A 21018-nucleotide genomic window follows, 5' to 3' on the forward strand; every position below is an offset into this window, starting at 1 on the left:
GTTAATAACAGGGAAATGAGAGAAGGCATTGGTGGGGGTACATCCTTGCACTTTCTGCTTAATTTTTGTGTAAACCTAAGACTGCCCCCCCAAATAAATTCTAAAAATTAAAAAAATTAGGTTTTCTGTAGTATCTTCTACGGCCACAGTGCTATAATGTCAAAACTGCTTGAGAAAGTTTCGAGTATATCCGTTTGAAGAAAATGTTTAGACTCATGTTTTTTAAAAAGTAAGTAAACACAGGAAAGCATGATCAAGCATACAGGTTGACAAATTTTTACCTATGTATATGCCCATGTAACCACCACCCAATCAAGATACAGAACTTTTCCACCACCCCAGGAAGCTGCCTTCTCCTCACCCAGTGATAATCCTACATACCCTCAAAGGTAGCCAATTTTCTGATACCTATATCCCCACAGAATAGTCCTGCCTGTTCTCAAGCTTAATATAAACAATCATATGGTATATACTCATTTGTGTGGCTCCTGTTACTAAACATTATGTCTGTGAGATTCATCCATGATGGCACGTATATCACAAGTTCACTCTTTTTTAGTACAATATAGTATTCCATTATGTGACTTTGTCATAATTTATCTATCCATTCTACAGTTAATGGCTTTTTAGGTTGTTTCCAGCCTATTAAATGTAATGCTGCTCTGAACATTTTTAAAGATGCTTTTTGGTGAATGCAAGCATTCATCTCTCTTGAGTATATATCCATGCATGTAACTGCTGGGTCATAAAGAATATATATATTAAGTTTCAGTATGTATTGCCAAACTATTTTCCAAAGTATTGTAACACAAGCTCCTTAACTTTTGCCTTACCGTCAGCCAGGTTGGCTATCAAAACCAACTAATGGTCCCTTAACTGACTGTATTGAATAGCTTCTTACTAGAAAATATAACACTGAATTTTCAGCTATCTAATCATATTAGCAAAGACATGTAACAGTAATCCTTGTAAACTGGTAGAGTGTAAATTAGTAAAAGCACTTTTGAAAATGGTTTGGCAATATTTACTAAAGTTGAACATCTATATACCTTATACCTAGGTTAACTACACATTATAGTTTGCTTGGGACAGTTCCGGCTTACACCTGTTGTAATTAATAGCATTATTAGTAATACTATTATTAGTACTATTAGTACATTAATAGCAAATAGTACTATGCATTAGCACTAATACATTAGTGCATTATTAATACATTAATGGTACTATTAATATAACTATTAATAGTATCCTGTTTTCATCCTAAAAAATATCCTTATTTGAACAAAAAATCATCAGTCATTCCTAAGCATATGGACAACAGAAATAAGTATGATACACTAAAAAACATTTATAACAGAGTTCATAGGAATTTTATTCATAATAACCCCAAATGGAAATAACCCCAATATTTATAAACAACAGAATTAATAAACTATGGTATATTCATACAATGAGATACTATACAGTAACAAAAATGAATGAACAGACTACTGCTACATGGGACAACATGGATAAATCTCATAGTGTTGAGCAAAAGAAGCCAAACAAAAAATAATTCATTCTTTCATTACTGTAATTCATGACTTCATTGTGTAAGGTTAAATACAAAGCAGAAAATGGGATTAATGACAAGGAGATGTCTGAAATGCTAGCAATGTTCTAGTTCTTGACCTGGGTGGTAGTTAAACGCACGTTCATTTTTGCAATAATTCATCAAGCTGGACAACTTATAATTTGTACATTTTTCTGTATATATATATATATGTATATTTTTTAAATACAAAATTTACTGATGTTTATTGTTCCTAGTTTGTACTCACAGTGTGAATCTGATTTTGTTTTGTAAACTGAGATTTTATATTTTTAATACTAATTTTAACATGTCTTGGATATATAATATTTGATATGATTACATGTATTTTCTTTTTTTTTCTGTATATATCTTATACTTAAATAAAAGCCTAAGAAATAACATCTATGGAAGACTGCTGGCAAGACATGCAACTGCCACTCATTCTTCTAGTAGTATTTTTCAATCTTACCTTCAAAAGTTGGGGGATGGGTGAAACAGGTGAAGGGAATAAAGAAGGGAATAAAGAATAAACAGGTGAAGGGAATAAAGAAGGGAATAAAAAATTAATCATAGGAATGGAAGTACAGCATTGAGAATATAATGAATAATACTGTAATATCTTGGTATGTTAGCAGGGGGTAACTACACTCACTATAGCAATTAGTAATATATATAATTATCAAGTCACTATGTTATACATCTGAAATCAATATAATATTGCACATCAATTACATTCCAATTTTAAAAAGTAAAAAAAAAATTTACCTTTGGATCTAACTAGATGATCACTAAGTTATGTGTTTGGACTCCACTGAGTTAGTTCATTATAATCTTACTTAGCTGTTAGGCCATTAGCCTGATACTTTCCTGTTCAATATATTTTCCTGTCCCTTATGGGGACCCATAAAAAATGTATTTCAAAGGTAAGAAACAGGAAAAGAATAACTGGTTTGCTTTCATCTTACTAGACATCATTAATCTTCAATATATTACGTCCCCTACTTTGTGTCCCCACTTTGATACCAGTATGCATATTTGCATGCTAATATTAGTGCTGATTTTACTAGATTTTGCCTTAGACCTAATTATTTTAACTGTCAGGTTCAGTCATATAATATTGCCATTGCTGTAAGTAAAAGTCAAGTATTGGCAATTTCATTTGGTTTGACTGACCTAATATTCAGTTATTTTTGTATCATATGTATTCATGCAAGCTGCCTCAAAATCTTTGGGAAATAAGGCTGAGTACACAAATCTAAAAATAAACATTTTCAACTGTGAAGATAGAGTTTCTTAGTTTCAGTTATTTGTCTAGTTGTATTCCAAGAATAAGGTCATCAATAAAACCTCTCAAATATGCTTCCAAATTTATTTGTAGCTTGACCATTTTGATAAGGTAGTTACACTCACTAGAACAAGACCGCTAAATAATCCAAAAACAAAATTAGAACAGAAATATAAAAACAGCTTCCTTATAAGTATTTTTTGTTTTCCAGTATTATTTTGATATTAATAGTTTAAAATATTAGTGTTTCAGAAGTCTTTTTAATAATTTCTATAACATTTTAAACAAATTGACAGGCATATTTTCACAAATACTTTAATATTGTATCAATTGACATATGTACACATATTTGAGTGTATTATTTATGGGTAAATTTCTCCAAGTTATATGATTTAACACTGAATTAAAAATATTTAAAATCAGCACTGTCTGGAAAAACATGCAATGACTGGTTGCTTATATATAAATTCTATCTCTTCTGTTAGCCCAATGGGGATTATTTCTTAATCATTTTTGTATCCTAGAACTTAGCATTCTGACTTGACAAAAGTAGGCATATAAGAATTGGTTATGAACTACACTGAAAAGATGGCAGGATTCTTGAAAAAACTTTCAGGTACTGATTATTCCAATCCTTTTAAATCTGACTGAGAGTATTAATAAGCAGACAGATGGGAATATAATACATAAGACCTAAATAACATACTGTTTCTTACCTGATGTGGACTGCTTCATCATGTTATGCATTAAGAAACAGAATAGAAAGAGCAAAAACATGTAGACTTTACTTAAATTCTTAAGACATTCTAATATACTCATTACAACTTAAGGAGTTAACAAAATCTTAACCTTTCACTATTAACAAAGATATTAGATTTTAGGATTTCTCTGCACATATTAAACAATGCTGACCCAAGAAAAATTTAGTGATTAGAAAAGGAAAGTGATGTTATTATATAACTTATAAAGTATAAAGCACAAAATGCAGTGTAACTAACTAATAAGAAAACAGGAAACTGTCATGTTTGTAGTCAGATGAACATAGGTTTTGACAGGAAACAGCAGAGTTTCTAACTACAAGACAGTAAAAATTTAAACACTATAAAAACACTATAAAAGAACATTAAAAACTATTACAGCTATTTCATATAAAAATTATCATTACAATTTTAAAGGTGGGGAAACTTGCAGAGATGAATATTCTGTAGCCCCAAAGGACTTCATAATCATTAAGGATACATTAGCCTACTTCATTAGCTAAACCACTAGAAGTTAAGACAGAAGTTTCTTTTGTAAAACAGAAAAGTGTCATGGTTTTGGAGATTTCTATCCTTTATATATAACTTCTTAATAAGTAATAGAAAAGTCTGTGCTAAGAAAATTTGATCACCAGGACTAGTGTCCATGTAGACAGAGGACCCAAAATATGTTCTGTGTGTTTGCTTTCTTTCAGTAAATTATAGGATACTGGCAATTTTAAAAGTTAGGGTTGATATTTACAGTTAATTTTAAAGAGACACCACAGAGTATCCTTCCTCAATTTTAATGTGTAGGAGTAAGAGAATTATTAATAAACCCTTATATTTATGATGCTTTATAGTTAAAAATGCTACCATGCATATTATTTCAATTTAAAAGAATTTTTCCCATATGTGTGATTGGAGGTTGAAATGTGCAGGCAACCACTTTCTGAGATTCAAAAGAAGGGCTGCACTGAGTGTTTTGAAAGACAATCAATCCACAACAAAGTGGAAAAAAGACATCCACACACCAAAAAAACCCCTAACCAAATGAACTTTGATCACTACTAGACAGGGTTTAAACCATTTAAGTGAGTCATGTGATACCAAGTGAACTGCAAAACAGTTGCAGTAAGTTTCCAAGACTGAGTCATATCAGATTATAAAAGCTCCTATTTGTACATTCAGGTTTGTATAACCAATTTTTGTAAAACAGAACTACAGCTTTTAAAGCTAAATGTAACATTTCTGAATGTGATGTACAACATAAAAATTTTTAAAGACTTATACATTGTACTTTATATGGGAAGATGGACATAAAGCCTAATAATCACATAGATTTGTATTTCTAAATTCTAGAGGCTTTACTTTTTTTCTCCCAAGTTCAATCAGTGGCTTTGTGTTATTCCTTATAGAATAGTTTTAAGTTTCTGAATTTAAAATAAATGTTAATGGAAAATGACATGCTAAATTAATTCTCAATAATCAGCTTCTTTAAAAACTGAATTGTACACAGGACAAAGTTTAAGACTATCAACAAGCACACTAACCAAAAGATTTCCAGTGAATCAGAACAGGAAACCAACAAAAGCCATTAATTAGAGGTCATGACTTTTTGATCACTGCATTACATATAGACAAGAGCCGAAATATAGGCCTACAGTCCTTAAAAGTCAGATTGAGCTAAAGAATTCAAATATTTTATTAAAATAATAAAAAACAGACAAGGCTGAAAAAATGTTTTTGGCCTTAAGCTAAATAAATTATTTTAAAAAACAGATAAAACTAAAAAAATTTATAGATTCCCTGTTGAATGTATAAAATTCAATAAACACTCACATTTTTTGAAGCAAAGAAAAAATATGTACCTACATGAATAAGTAAGAAAGGGAGAAAGGAAATTTTGGCATTTAGGAAACTTTTTCTGTGCATTTCTTACCAGAGAAGGAGATGGGGAAAGAAATGAAAGTCATGTACAAACAACTCTTAGTCTTTATATAGTGTATACTTAGATTTATTCAGTAGACTGGTGCAAACAAAATGAACTAAACTGTCTTCTTCCCGGCAGCTGACACATCTTCATAAAATTGAAACCATTAACATTATTTAGAAGGTACTCTAATGTCAATGGTGATGAGGTTAGGAATATATGAAGTTCTATGTAAATTTATGACCAATTACAGGAAATAAATCACTTCACACTTGTTTCACTCTGAACTTTTAAAGCTACATCAAAGTGCTATGTACATTTCATCTGATTTAACCTTCAGCTGAAGCACTGAAAAAATTCAAACCTTTAGCAAAACATCCTCATGAAAACCAAGTACTTCTTTTCTATCTGGACTGAATTATCTAGGCAGAATTTATTCTTCTCTAAACTAAATCGTAGGTTTTATCATTCCATCCAATCAGCTACCAAAATTTTAAACCATTTATCTGATAAGGGACTTGTATCTAGAATATATAAAGAACTCTTAAAATTTGATTATAAAAAGACAACATAATTATGACGTGAACAACATAGATATTTCTCTAAAGAAGATATAAATGGCCAATAAACTTGCAAAAAAGATGCTCAATACCATAGTCTTCAGGACAGTATCAATCAACACCAAAATGAGGTGACATTTGCATTTACTAGGATAGCTATTACAAAAAAGAGAGATTATAACAAGTATTGGCAAAGATGTGGAGGATCTGGAACCCTCATACACAGCTGGTAGGAATGAAAAATAGAGCTGCTTTAAAAAAATAGTATGGCAGTTCCTCAAATGGTTAAACATGGAGTTACCATATGACCCAGCAATTCCACTACTAGGTGTGTATTCAAAACAAATGAAAACGTACGCTCACAAAACACTTGGACATGAATATTCACAACAGCATTATTTAAAATGGCCAAAAGGTGGAAACAACCCAAATGTCCATCAACTGATGAATGTATAAATAAAATGTGGTATATCCTACGATGGAGTATTATTAGGCAATAAAAAGGAATGGAATACTGATACATGTTACATCATGGATGAATTTTGAAATATTATGCTAAGTAAAAGAACTAGCAACAGATGACTTCAATACTGTATAAGTCCATTTAAGTGAAATGTCCAGAATAGGGAAACCTATAGAGACAGAAAGCAGATTAGTGATTGCCTAGGGTTGGGGGATGGAGGCTTGAGGGAAATGAGAAATGACTGTTAATGGGAATGGTATTAATTTTTGGATTGACAGAAATATTCTAAAATTGGTAATGGCTGTAAAACTCTGTGAATATGCCAAAAACCACCGAACGGTACAGTTTAAATGGATGAGATGTGAATCAGATCTCAATAAAGCTATTTTATATATATGTATACACACACATACATATATACACATTTATAAACAATACATATAATATATATTGAATATTAAAAATTCATTAATCATTTATATACATATAAATCACAGCCATTCTGTGGGTATGTTTCCAATGAGATATTTCCAGATTGAAAATAAGTAGTTTTCTACTTAGGAACTGTAGAAAATCTAAATGATTAAAAAAAATTCACCAATAATGTTAATCTTTAACATCCAGTTTCTCCCTCAACAAAAAAATAAGTGGTGGTTACCTTCCCCAGCTTCATTTTAGATAGGCAGAAAATGTTTGCATAGAAAGTTTAATGCTTTAGACTGAAGTATTAAGTAAAAGGAGATGAATGCATTACAATATTCACTTTATTTCAGAAACTAAAACTAACTCCTGATGGGAAAATAATTTTAAAAACACATCTAATATACATACATAAAAACACACACACACAATATTTTGTCAGTGAACACAAAATGAGTTTTCAAACAGACAAGGTTAGTATCCCCCTCTTCCACATTCACAGGCTGCTTAGTTAAGGTTGGGTACTTGCAAACCACATGACCTCATGAATGCTATCTTATCATATCACAGGTTCCTCAGACTGACCACAAAAACTTAAATCAGACAGGCAGCAAAGTAGCACTAAGTCTCTGACACATATTATTGGTATGACATTTTCAGTAGTCCACTATGTGGGGAGTGAAAATCTGATTATCTCATGTCCAGCTGCATCTGTGAGATATGGTCCATGAAAAGCACATGATTTACTGCACTAAAAACTTCCAACCATAATTAAAAATTTTTAGTTTTTGTATATCTGAGAGAACTGGTTTTTCATCCTTTATCAATGCTCTTTTAGTTGACACTTAGTAAATTTGTGGAGCACATTTTCAAATGTTCCTCACTGGAACAGTCAATACTTACTGTTTCTTTAAAAAACTACCAGTTTAAAAATTGAAATACTTGATGCAAAATAAAATAAGGTCTTTTTAAAATCCTTGCACAACTGAGGAAACTGGATGGACTTTTATATTTTAAGAACATATAGTACTAAGAAAGTGTGAAGTATTGGGTAGCTTGGTGGATAATAAAAAGGATTATCAATTTAGATAGTCTAATCTAAGACTAAAAAGATTAAAACTGGCTCTGAAATGGGTTTGGACCAAGGCCTTAAAAGGAATATAATTCAAAACATAATCAAGGAAGAAGATTGTATTTTATGGATTTCTTCTTGTTTAAGAAAGCTTTGCCATCAGCCATCAGACGGCTGATTTTATGGATGTGTTTAAGAAGACCAGCGTGATAATGAAAGGAGAGGGTAAGAGTTAAATAAAGAGTAGGGATACTCAGCTTTTGAATAACTTTAAGAACTTACAAATTGAATATACTCAAGTCTTGAAACCTGGGTACCTGAGTAGAGTTCACTGGATTTTAAAATTATAGCTCATTGTGGTTGTCCACATCAGGGTGAAGGAAATGTTCAAGCACATCCTATCACTCTAAATGTTAACAAATATATTTAATATTGTAGTCATGCTAAAATCTTATTGGTATCATACATATTACTGACATGGTTTTAGGCATTTATACCTCATGTCTAAGATTTAAGAGTATGCTATTAGTTTTTTCACCTGAACGCTAAAAGAAAGAAATGTTTCTTCTACCATTACTGAATTAAATCTAAAGAACTAATATTAATAGTATAAAACCTATCACTATAGACTTTATAGTTAGCTTCATTTCCTTTTAAAAAAATGCTTATCATCTGCTTTCATTTCTCATAACCCAAGTGGTATTTGACATCCAGTTTCCCTTGAAGTGGTTTCTTATGACTTGTTTCCAATATAATTATCATAGAGTAATTGTTGGGACCAGTTATTAAGCCATTTATACATTAGTACTAATAAACATTGTTTCACTACTGTACATTAGAAAATCTAGCTAAACTCATTTAATGTAAAATCCTATTAAAAAACTTGTCATCCAGCTCTGTATCTTATTACACTGATGATGGACAGTGACTGCAATGGGGTATGGGGGGAACTTGATAATATGGGTGAATGTAGCAACCACATTGTTTTTATTGTGAAACCTTCGTAAGAGTGTATATCAATGATACTTTAATAAAAAAACAAAACAAACAAACAAATAAAACTTGTCATCCAGTGCCAGAAAGCACATAAGTGCTGAAGGACTAATGGAGTTGTAGGAAGAAAAGATACTGGAGCCAGCTCGAAAGAGTTCCCTCTGGTCAAATTCAGGAGAATTTGAACACCAAGAGAACTGACTGAATCTGTGATTTCCTAGTACTTTGTTGGGACTTTTGAAAGACTAAGAAATATAAGGCTGAATAAGACAATCTAAGAAATATAAGGCTGAATAAGACAATCTTTGCTATCGAGGAATTGTTTCGCTTGCCACTGAGCGTCAAAGAGTGTATAATAACCATTAATAAAATAAATAACATTAAGTGCTATCTCATTTCTGAACTATTAAGTACTATCAGCACCTACCGTATAGTTTTTTATCACATTAACTGTTCCACTTTTTCCCATCAGATAATACATTACTTGAGAGTAAGACTACACTTTACTTCTCATAGTGTCTGGCACAACATCAGAAAAAATTCCACCTGACAGCTTAGTAACCAAGTCTGACTTTACAATTTCAATTGGCTCTTTTCCTTGGCCAGTGTGACATTCTCTCTTAAGGCTATTTATTTGGTCCCTTAATTCTGAGTACCAGATCTAAATCCTTAATTTCAGATGATTCTGTATTCTCTAAATTCTCTAAATCTGCTCACCCAGATTTTATCCTAGAAATCCCTTAGGTCACATAGTTAATAAAATCCTTACCAAACCCTTCTTGGGGGCATATCTTACTCTTAGCCAATATTCCTAAGAGGCTTCTTTACTTGGTATCTCATCTTTTCTAGGTTCTAATTCCTTCCCTCACCTTGCTTTTTTCTTTTCTAAGTGATTTCATGATCTCACCTTACCTTCTCCTACCTTTTTCATCGTGCTCTCATGACAACTCTAGTTCCTTAATGAAATTACCATTAGAAACACTTATTTTCACTAACAAATGAAAAAATCTTGTTAAAATCTATAGTGGGAATAGGATACATAAATGCACATAATTAGGCAGAACACCTCTTTTTGTGAATAGAATGTAAAACTGGAAAGTAGTCTAAAAGTCTTGAGTACAAGAAAGTGATTATTATAGTTTTTCTCTGAATGTGGTGTATTACATAGACAAATATAAATTTGGAGGCACAGAATGAATGGAAAGATACATAACCTGGGAGATTAAAAAAATTACTCTAGGAACAATTGCTGGAAGTTTGGTCGCCAGTTTAATAACAAACTCCTGAAACAGAATGTACTGAACAGCTGAACTAATTTATGTCCTTGAGTAAACTTGTCTTCTTAAATAATAGGTATATATGAAATTGGATTGACTATTTTTACCTAGTTCTCTGTTTTTGGAAATGTCAAATTTGGCTAGAGAGTCTCAGTTGCTTCTGTTTTCAGAAAATCATCTAATACTTAAAAACTAAGATTTTAGTAGCAGCCACTGGCAACTAAAGCAGAATCTGAAGGGTCAAGTTAACAAATTCCCTAGTCTGAGTGGAACAGAAGACCATAACCTGAAGTTGAGATAAAAGTAAAGAATACTGGGTAGGAGTAGATTTCTACTACCTAGATATTGGACTCTCATGTAAGAAAATTTATTTTAATTTAAATAAACGCATAGAACTCCTACTATATCTAACATGTGAAAATAAAATGGGTTGGCAGGATTGTGGTAGGGCAGTGGGATGTTGATCAGGAGCCAGAATGCCTGGGCATTAGTTCCATCTCTGCCACTAACTAGCTGTGTAACTTTTGGGTAAGTCCCTTACCTCATGGGCCCTCAGCTTCCTCATTTATCAAGTAAAAAACTAGATAAAACTTTAAGAACATGTCTGGCTTTAAAAAAAAAAACCTGAAATCTCAGCTTTAAGTCTCTTACATAGTGATATTATTCTAGACATAAAATATTTTACATTGTACAATAATTTAACTTGTGACTTCAAAATAAGATAACTGCTTATCCAAGATAAAATATAATATATATTGGAACAGAAGTAATAACACTCATTTAAAGAAGTCATTAAGAATGAATTTTTCATCCACAAATGGAGGTTTTAAGATTAAAAAAATATGACAAAACATTCAACTCAAGGGCCTTAAAGCCTTTTTTGGAGGAGTACAAATATGACTTCTCATTATCTATTTGGGACCTTTTGGACAGCAAAGAAAAACAATTTGCTTGTGCTGAGGCTTGTGTGAGCTCCTGCAGAGTACTTTACACTTTGCTGTAACTAGAGAAAGAACAGATTTAAGGGAATAATTTCATTTATTAAGAAGTTGCCACACTGGGAAACCTAGTACTTTTTACTGTAAAAATACACATAAAACTTGATAATTCCATATATTGAAAAATTTCTTAAATCATAATTCTAAAATTAAAATTCAATTATCAGCAGCCATCAATACATGTATAAAATACTATTTTTGAATCTTATTTCTGCCTCCAGAAGTAGACTGTTACTATCAACGTAGTTTGTAAAAATGTCAATTTTTTGCTAGGTCACCACTCTGTAAACTAGGTAATAAACTTGGAGCTTTGCAAGATTTAAAAGGAAATAAAGACTGTTAGAAACAGCCCAGAATAAACACCCAGTTAAAAAAACAAAAACAAAAAACAGTATCATTCAGTTTGAGATAAAGAGAAGAAATAAAGAACCAATAACTACAGAGCCAAATGACTAAGTTCTTTTATACTTTTACTATTCTGGCCTTAATGCCTAGATGAAAATCAATGTTGAATGAGTCTTTAAAAAGTTTCTTTTAAAAAAAATTCAAGTTCAAATGATTTTATTAACTACCTTTAAACTGAAGAATATAAGGGCAAGGGAAAAAAATGGTTGGACAGTACACAAGGGTAGTCTGTCATTTGATTCTTAAAGTTCCTTATTTCAAAAATTCTAGTTTAATAACAAAATGAGTGTATATATTAAATGTGTTAATGTTTAGGACATTAAAAATACTTCTTGGTAAATAATTAGATCCATAGCTCAGATATACATAAACAGAATTACTAGAATTGAAAGACTTAAGGAGTACTCACATACAGACATTTTCTAAGCCAAACTTCAAAGGGCTTTGTTTATATTTCCTTTCATTTACTCAAACTCCTTATTTAGTATTTGGCTGGTAGAAATAAAACAAGTTTCTTGTGACATATGCGGACTTAACTGCCTCCCCAACAAAGGAGACAGGATGAGGGGAGACCTTCTGGGTACTGGAAACCAGCACAATGGCTATCCTTAGAAAGAAAGCTGGTGTCACCTACCTGGGTTATAGCATCCTATAATAGGTCTTTTTCTTTTTCTCCTTCCTTTCCTTTTTTTTTCCAGCCTTGTCCAGCTTATATATCTCTAATTTCTTTAGGAATGGGGTCTCAGTAATTGTTCAGTGAGAGACTGTTCTGCCTCTCAAGTTCTTCTAGAAATCATCCATCATTTGCTGATAAATAGTGAAAAATGCTGAAGAAATCTTTCTTAACAAAAAATTCACTCTTCAGAATTCTAGTAATCAGAAGGATCATGAAGTTTAAAACTAATTAAAATTATTATGCTGAGATGGCTCTTCTTGAAAGATGGCTCCTGTGTCTACCCACTTGCCAGTTTCCCTTCTCACTGGTGGTTTTAGTCCTTGGCTGCATCACAAACTTGCTCCTGGACTCCCTTCTCTTTATCTACTTCATTTTCTTCTAGGATCTTTTTGCTAGTTGTTTCTTCTGCCTAGAATGTTCTTTCCATTGATTTTTACACATCAGAAAGCTTCTTAGCATCCTATCGCCAATTACATATTACCTTATCAGCAAAGCCTTTGCAATAATTTTTTCATTAAACACATCTTCATGGAGTACCTACTACATGGAAAATTGTTCTAGAAGCTTGGGAAAAAGTACTCAATCCTATTGGTGATTAGGGAAATACACCTTAAAGCCATAATGAGAAACCTCCTCACAACCAAAGAATTACTAAAATTAGATAAAGACTGACAATTCCTCATGTTAATGAGGATGTAGAAAAATAAGATATGTTTTCACTACTCATGGGAGGGTAATTTGGCAAAATCACTTGCAACAATGAGATCAAGCTGGAAATAATTCAAATGTTCACCAACAAAAAAGATAACTAAATTGTGGTATATTTAAACAAAGGAAAATCACACAGCAATGAAAATGAATAACCTACTGTTACACTTAAAAACAACATGGTTAAAATCTGAGAAAATTTTGAGCAAAAGAAGCACAAAAGAATATATACTATAAGAAACCATTCATATAAAATTAAAAAACAAACTAAGGTCTTAGAAGTCAAGATCATGGTTATATTTGAGGAAAGGGTAGTATATAGTGGATAGGAGAGAGTATGAGTGGGGCTCTGGGGTCTGTTCCTTGACCTGAGTGTGGTGACATGGGTGTGATTGTTTTGTGATAATTCTTGAGCTGGAAACTTGTCACCTGGGTACTTTCTGTATGTTACACTTCTGTATAAAAGTTTGAGTTTCTAGTAATCAAGGCAATTTGGTACTGGCATAAGAACAGACCCATATCAATGGAACAGAATAGAGAGCCCAGATATAAACCCCAAGCGTATATGCTCAACTAATATATGATAAAGGAGCCATGGACATACAATGGGGAAATGACAGCCTCTTCAACAACTGGTGTTGGCAAAACTGGACAGCTACATGTAAGAGAATGAAACTGGATTACTGTCTTACTCAAAACACAAAAGTAAATTCGAAATGGATCAAAGACTTGAATGTAAGTCATGAAACCATAAAACTCTTAGAAGAAAACATAGGCAAAAATCTAATCTCTTGAATATAAACATGAGCAACTTTTTCCTGAACTCATCTCCTTGGGCAAGAGAAACAAAAGCAAAAATGAACAAATGGTACTACATCATGCTAAAAAGCTTCTGTACAGCAAAGGACACCATCAGTAGAACAAAAAGGCATCCTACAGTATGGGACAATATATTTGTAAATGACATATCTGACAAGGGGTTAACATCCAAAATATATAAAGAACTCACACACCTCAGCACCTAAAAAGCAAATAACCCCATTAAAAAATGAGCAGAGAATATGAACAGACATTTCTCCAAAGAAATTCAGATGGCCGACAGGCACATGAAAAGATGCTCCACATCACTAATCATCAGGGAAATGAAAATTAAAACCACAATGAGACATCACCTCACACCAGTTAGGAAGGCCAACATCTAAAAGACCAGGAACAACAAATGCTGGTGAGGATGTGGAGAAAGGAGAACCCTCCTACACTGCTGGTGGGAATGTAAATTTGTTCAACCATTGTGGAAAGCAATACGGAGGTTCCTCAAAAAATTAAAAATAGAAATACCATTTGACCCGGGAATTCAACTCCTAGAAATTTACCCAAAGAAAACAAGTTCTCAGATTCAAAAAGACATATGCATCCCTATGTTTATTGCAGCACTATTTACAATAGCCAAGAAATGGGAGCAACCTAAGTATCCATCAGTAGATGAATGGACAAAGAAGAGGTGGTACATATACACAATGGAATATTATTCAGCCATAAGAAAATAAATCCTATTTGCCACAACATGGATGGAGCTGGAGGGTATTATGCTCAGTGAAATAAGCAAGGCAGAGAAAGACAAGTACCAAATGATTTCCCTAATTTGTGGAGTAAAACAACAAAGCAACACTGAAGGAATAAAACAGCAGCAGACTCACAGACTCCAAGAAGGGACTAGTGGTTACGAAAGGGGAGGTGTGGGGGAGGGTGGGTGTGGAGGGAGGGAGAAGGGGATTGTGGGGTTATCATGATTGGTGCACATGGTCTGTGTGGGGTTACGGGGAAGACAGTGTAGCATGGAGAACACAAGTAGTGACTGTGGCATCTTACTACACTGATGGACAGTGACTTCAATGGAGTATGGTGGGGACTTGATAATATGGGTGAATGTAGTAACCACAATGTTTTTCATGTGAAAAAAGATTTCATAAGAGTGTGTATCAATGAAATCTTAATTAAAAAAAAAGTTTGAGTTTCTGTTCTTTAAATTGATCAATTTTATGATTAGGAAATCATTCTATTATAGAATGCTAGCAATAATAGCTGGTGAACTCATACTAGAAGATCTCCTTTATGAAAAAGCAATAAAGAAACTTTTGTTTGGCCTTAGTATCAGGAGCAGCTGTGGCTCTTCTAAATAACTGGTCACTTTTTATCATATAGCCAATCTGAAATGTTTAAAGTGACCAGCTTACCCCTTTTGCTAAAAATCTTAGAGCCAAATGTGAAGCCTACTTAGGAGAAATATATGGTTACTTTTGTGGTATACATTTTTTATTGGCGTTATTCATGGTTCCATACTATATTCCTATGGTTTTCTTTCCTTTTCCGCACAAAACTGTTGTTTGCTATTTTGTATCATCTGCAAATGTGCTTCATTCCCTTTGGAACAAGGCAGGTTATCAGTGAATACAGTATAACACTTTTAAAGGATTTTTTTTCTTTTTAAAAATACTTTTTTTTTTTTGGTTTTATTTCACTCTAATTTAATGCATTGCAGTCTGAGTGAAAGTCCTGATCCTGCATTCCAGCTTCTGCCACTTACTGGTTATGTGACTTTGGACCAGTTATTGAACCTACAAAATGGGAGTAATAATAATTTTCACAGGATAACTCTGAAGATTATTATCCAAAGGATAGCTTCATTAGCAATTACCACATAGAAAGCTTAATTTAAAAAGGGGAAAATTAGAAAACCTACTCAGCAAAAAGAACTGGATGCTTTTGTGAGATTTTAAGGACATAAAGCATATTAAAACTATTTTATTAAGATACCATAAAACCTCAGCAAACCTGTTTAGTAGGGAAATATGGGGAAATATTTAATTTTAGTATAAGTAAACTATCTTTAGTTTGGACTACATTTACCCATTCTTACAACATCAACCAGAACATATCACCATCAAGAATAAGTGAAAACACACAATCTGTACTCCAAAAACATTTTCCTATCAGCTTTTTAGTATGCATTTTCCCATGAAACAATACTATAAATTGTGACTTCAAAGGATCCAGAGGACACTAGTCAGCTGGTAATTTAGCTTCTATAATGCAGAAGTATAATTTGGATTATACTTCATGTCTATATCTATGGGAGTTCTGAGTATAGAGAATATTTTCTTTGGTTTCTAAACAAAAGTGATTTTCTACCTTTTCCTACTTATCCTTCCTGGCGTTTAGAAAATAATCGTTGTCTTTAGTGGTCGGCAGCTATAAGCAAATAGACCTATGTTGGAAAGTAGATGGCTTATTCATTCATAGAACCAACAATTTCCTTTTATGTTTCTAACTCAAATGATCCTGATGCCCAGTCTGCGTGACAAATTTCTCATTTTTCAAAACCCAGCCCAGATGCTGTTACCATCTTATCCCTGGCATCTTTCAGAGGAGGCTATATGGCATATGGTGGATAACTGTGTGGGTGGGGTTGAAGTTATACAGTCTGAGCTAACATCCTACTTTTATCACTGACTAGTGTATGTCCATGGGGAGTTATGATACCCAGAACATTAGTTTTATTATATATAAAACATGAATAATAATGATGCTATCTACTTCATAGGTAGTGAAGATTAAATGTAATAATGGAAGTGTACCACTTAATAGTGTTTGGCACAGAGCAACTGTTAAATGAATGGTAGCTACTATAATGCTATACTTTTATGTATTGCAATTTGTCTATCTGTATATCTATCTATACCTATCTCTGTTGATAGACTGTGAACCCCTTGAGGCTATGGATTGTATTTCAACTTTATCTTCAGTTCTGAACACGGTACCTAGTATATAGAAGGTGCTGTGATAGATGGGTGGGAGGGTAGTAGGTGGGGCAAATGGGATAAGAAACACAATTGAATTGGGACCAGGTTCTTTTCTATGTATGCTGTGAGGACAGGATATAGGGATAGGGGAGGATTTCACCACAGCTCTTGCCAGGTCTTGAGCCTCAAGGGTTTCCACAATGGCTTATATGAAAGTCTTGCAGGATGTAAGAGGCTCCAAATTAAGCAATTTCTATGAGAAGTAGGTAAAATTAGAAGCAAGTATTAGTTAGGTGGTGAGGGTAGGAACTGAAAGGGTTGGGAGTCAGAAAAGGCACTTGAAAGGATCACAGAAAGCTGCAGGAAGTGAAGATTAATTTTCATTTGCAAAGTTAACAGGGACAGAGAGGGAACTTTTTGCAGCTATGTCAACTGCAGAATTCACTCACTGGATGTATGCAAATACATACATCAGGAAGGGATGACACAGTTAAAATATTGTCATTAACTGCCATTTTTTAGATTTTAAATACTGATGACATGCTAGTAATCTAATGTCTCTGCACAGGAAAATAATGGGCCAAACTGGATTCAATCCTGGCTCAGGCATTTACTACTTGCATAACCCTGGGCAAGTTATTTAATCATTGTGAGTGCGTTTCTATATCCATCCAACTGAGAAAACCACTATGATGTGAGATTATTATGAGGGTTGATAATAATAAATATGAAGTGTCTGACACAACACTTGGCCAACAGAGTCTAATCAATAAATACTATTATTGCTATTTTATTGATCAACAACATATTCAACCATTCATAAAAAAATAACTTGCTTAATCCTCTTCATTATTCATTTAGCTGACTATACTAAGTGGTCACAATTGTAACATGTACAACACTGCTGTGTCTTCAGGAAGATGAATCTACAAAGTATGTCTCAATATTTCCCTCAACATTTCAAGAATGACAAAATCAGCTAACAAAATGATCATTAATAGTCATATGCTCAAATACAACATTAACAGTTGAAAGTTAATTTTTATGTTGGAAGCTAAAGATTCTGGTAAATTCTAGCATACAGGCAAAAGTTAAGTTGGAGAGACTATTCTGACTTCAGTTATCCCCCACCCCCCACCCCACTGAGAAGTGCTATATCACAAGAATGAAGAAAATCATTAGAATAAAAAAGTGACACCTTATTTAACCCTCTTAAGAAACTAGTCCAATAAATAGTTTCAAAAGGTTTGAAACAGGTAAATGTATTATGGGATCTTAACCTAAAGACCGTGTAATGGTTCTATATTATCTAGCAAATGTAATCTCTTCTAGTTTTGGAGATTCACCAAAAGCTAGTTCAATTCAATGTACTATTTCCCCAAACACAGTCATATTAATTAAGTGAATCCCCAAATCCCATTCTTACTCTCATCTTGTGCTCCTGTGTGGCCCCAGATGTACCTCTCTCTGTACCTCATGGGCTCTTCTCTGCCATGTTTTCTGACTGGGGCCCGCATAAACCCAGCACCCTGGCCTACTCTGAAGTATACAGTTAGTGCCTCATGATCACAAGCTATTCTGATTTTTCATGGCACAATCTCTTTATTTTATCAGTAAAAAAAATTCTACCCTATTAATTTTCTTTTCATGTTTGTGTAGGATCAAAAACTGCTTTCTCAGGCCACAGATAAAAAACTGACATTAAAGTTAAACCTCATGTGAACTATTTTCTGCTGGTCCTGATGAGGAAGAAGTCATTATTTTTAGTTAAGGTACAGGATAGACAAAATGAATGTCTGTTGACTGATTTTTAGACTAGTCTTAGAAATAAAGTCAAACCATATACAATTTTCTCAATTCAGCAACATTAAAACTTCATTATCACTGTAAGTCAAAATTACAAATGGGAGACTGCTTTACTTCAGTCATAATATTCTTTGCAAAAACCTTTGACCACAAGGAACAATTCTTAGGGTTCTCAAAAGAATAAGGCTTTCTAGAACATACTTATTTATACCTTCATACATGGCTATTAGATCCTAATAGGTTATTAAACAAATACACAAAAATAAAGATTATATATGATCTTGTATCCCTCAAATGTTATCATGTTTGAAAATCAGTATTTACAGGAATAACCCTCAAAATCTCAGGACAAATTAAACCACATCTAAGATTTATTATTTTTGTTAATGTTTTGTTTCTTCATCCAGAATTTACTTAGATTGACTACCTTCTGGAGGTATTACCCAAAACACCAGGCTTTAACTGAAGGATGTAATACCAGGAAAGGGTAATGTCCAAACTTTTTCCTTTGAAGTTTAAATTAATTTAGCAGTCAAAAGTTTCTTTCTTAACAATGAGGTTTATGTTATCCATTCAAATCTCATCACTGTGAATAAACATTATTGTACAAATAATTTAAGATAAGAAACATGCTTTTCCACTCATGTTTAACCAGGTATTTATCATAAGAAAATAATAAAGGACATGGAAATTGACCTAGAGCCACCTTAACAAAAAAGTTAACAAACCTTAACAGAACACCTCTAATCAAAACAAATTAAATCATTTAAGTGACTTGGTAGAGTACATAGTAATACCATCTAAAAATTTCTTGAGTTGAACCTCACAGGTTCAAGGTAGTGCCAGTTTAAAAAGTGTTCAGATACTAAGAAATCTGTTAACTGATATTAGGCAAGTATCCTTTTTTGCAATCTCAGTAATATCACATGAAGGGAAAAAGAAGCCAAGAGTAAAAAGACTTCCCTCTATTCACAACGGTAAATACTACAAATCTATTCTATAGGTATGAAGAAAATTTTAGTTTCACTGAAGCAACTTAGACACCTAGACAAACTATCAAGGGTCCTCAGATCACAATTTAAAAAACCTTGCCATGTAAATATTAATTGCTCATTTTAGATCATGATGAAAATATTTACAGAAAACAAACCTTCAATATTGGAACAGAAAAATTCCTGTTAAGAAGACAATCTCACAAAATATTATTATAGTCAAGGATTCACAGAAAATATTTATCATCAAAGAGTCAGTCATAACCAGCAACAAAGTATTGTTACAATACAGAGGAAGGAAGAAAGAAATATGTGAAGATCAAAATTTATCACTTACCTCATGATTCAGCTCTGCTATCTGATCTTTCAGTTCCCTAATATACTGGTTAGAATCAGACTTGTTAAGCTGTCCTTGAAGCTTTCCTTCTTCTTTCTGTTTTGTGATAATACAATAAAGCAAATACAAGAGAATTTTCACATCATGTACTCGAATATTTGAAGATATACAAGCATCCTTTAGTTGGCTAGACTGAACAAATCTGCCTCTGAAAGATAGTTCACAGTAAACTATACTGAATATTTCTAAATAATACTTAATGAAACTTTACAATAAATACAATTTTCAAAATGTACCTTCTGACTCTTAGAAATCAATGTGAATGGGTGTGCTAGTGAAAAAATTATCCTAGAATTTCAAAGCCATTTATCTCTTAATTTTGAGGGCTATTGATTTTCTATCCATACCACAAGAGATTCACTGCTTAGTTGACAGGTGGTGAGCCTACGGTGGGAATCCGCTTTTGCTAGGGGATCAGAGAAGCCACTCTTAAAAGGGGAGGGCAGATCTGGATCTCTTGTTTAATTAGCTCAGTAATGTGTGATGGGAGATATAGATATATAGCTGATTAAAAGGTGCTCCAATCCTAAGAACTAGTTCCAGAACTGTGTTGGGACCCTTTTCTAGGGATACAGATTGGGAAGGGGAGGAGCTGCCTTTTTCTTATACCACCTGAAAACAAATGTTTTTTAAGATAAAGGACTTATTAGAGAGTGAAAACAGACTTGTTTTTGTTATCTCCAGATTATTTGTAATTAGGAAGCCATGTGTTAGTGCTTAAAATATGAAGAAGCTCTGATCCACAGAAATCTACTGAAACTACTGAAAACTGATGCCAAAATAGTACCAGTTTACTTTTAACAGTCACCAGCCACTTGGTTTCCTTCCATAGAGGCAACCACTGTTAACAGTTTTTTAATGCAGTTTTCCCATAATTTGTACACATATCATCAACTGCACATGTATACACACATATTTTTACT

The 21018-nt window shown here is 33.0% G+C and overlaps 1 protein-coding gene across 6 annotated transcripts in view; it reads right to left on the bottom strand.

The window, feature by feature from the left end:
- Positions 1-21018, bottom strand: part of EVI5 (ecotropic viral integration site 5) — a 219898-nt gene that overhangs the window by 13243 nt on the left and 185637 nt on the right. For all 6 annotated transcript variants that reach the window (XM_036998074.2, XM_036998073.2, XM_036998077.2 and 3 more), the window contains one exon: positions 20036-20131. In XM_036998074.2, the coding sequence (XP_036853969.2) occupies positions 20036-20131 (96 nt within the window). The remainder of the gene's footprint in view (positions 1-20035; positions 20132-21018) is intronic.

This window comes from Manis javanica, chromosome 4 (genome assembly GCF_040802235.1).
Source record: "Manis javanica isolate MJ-LG chromosome 4, MJ_LKY, whole genome shotgun sequence".
NCBI classification, from domain to species: domain Eukaryota; kingdom Metazoa; phylum Chordata; class Mammalia; order Pholidota; family Manidae; genus Manis; species Manis javanica.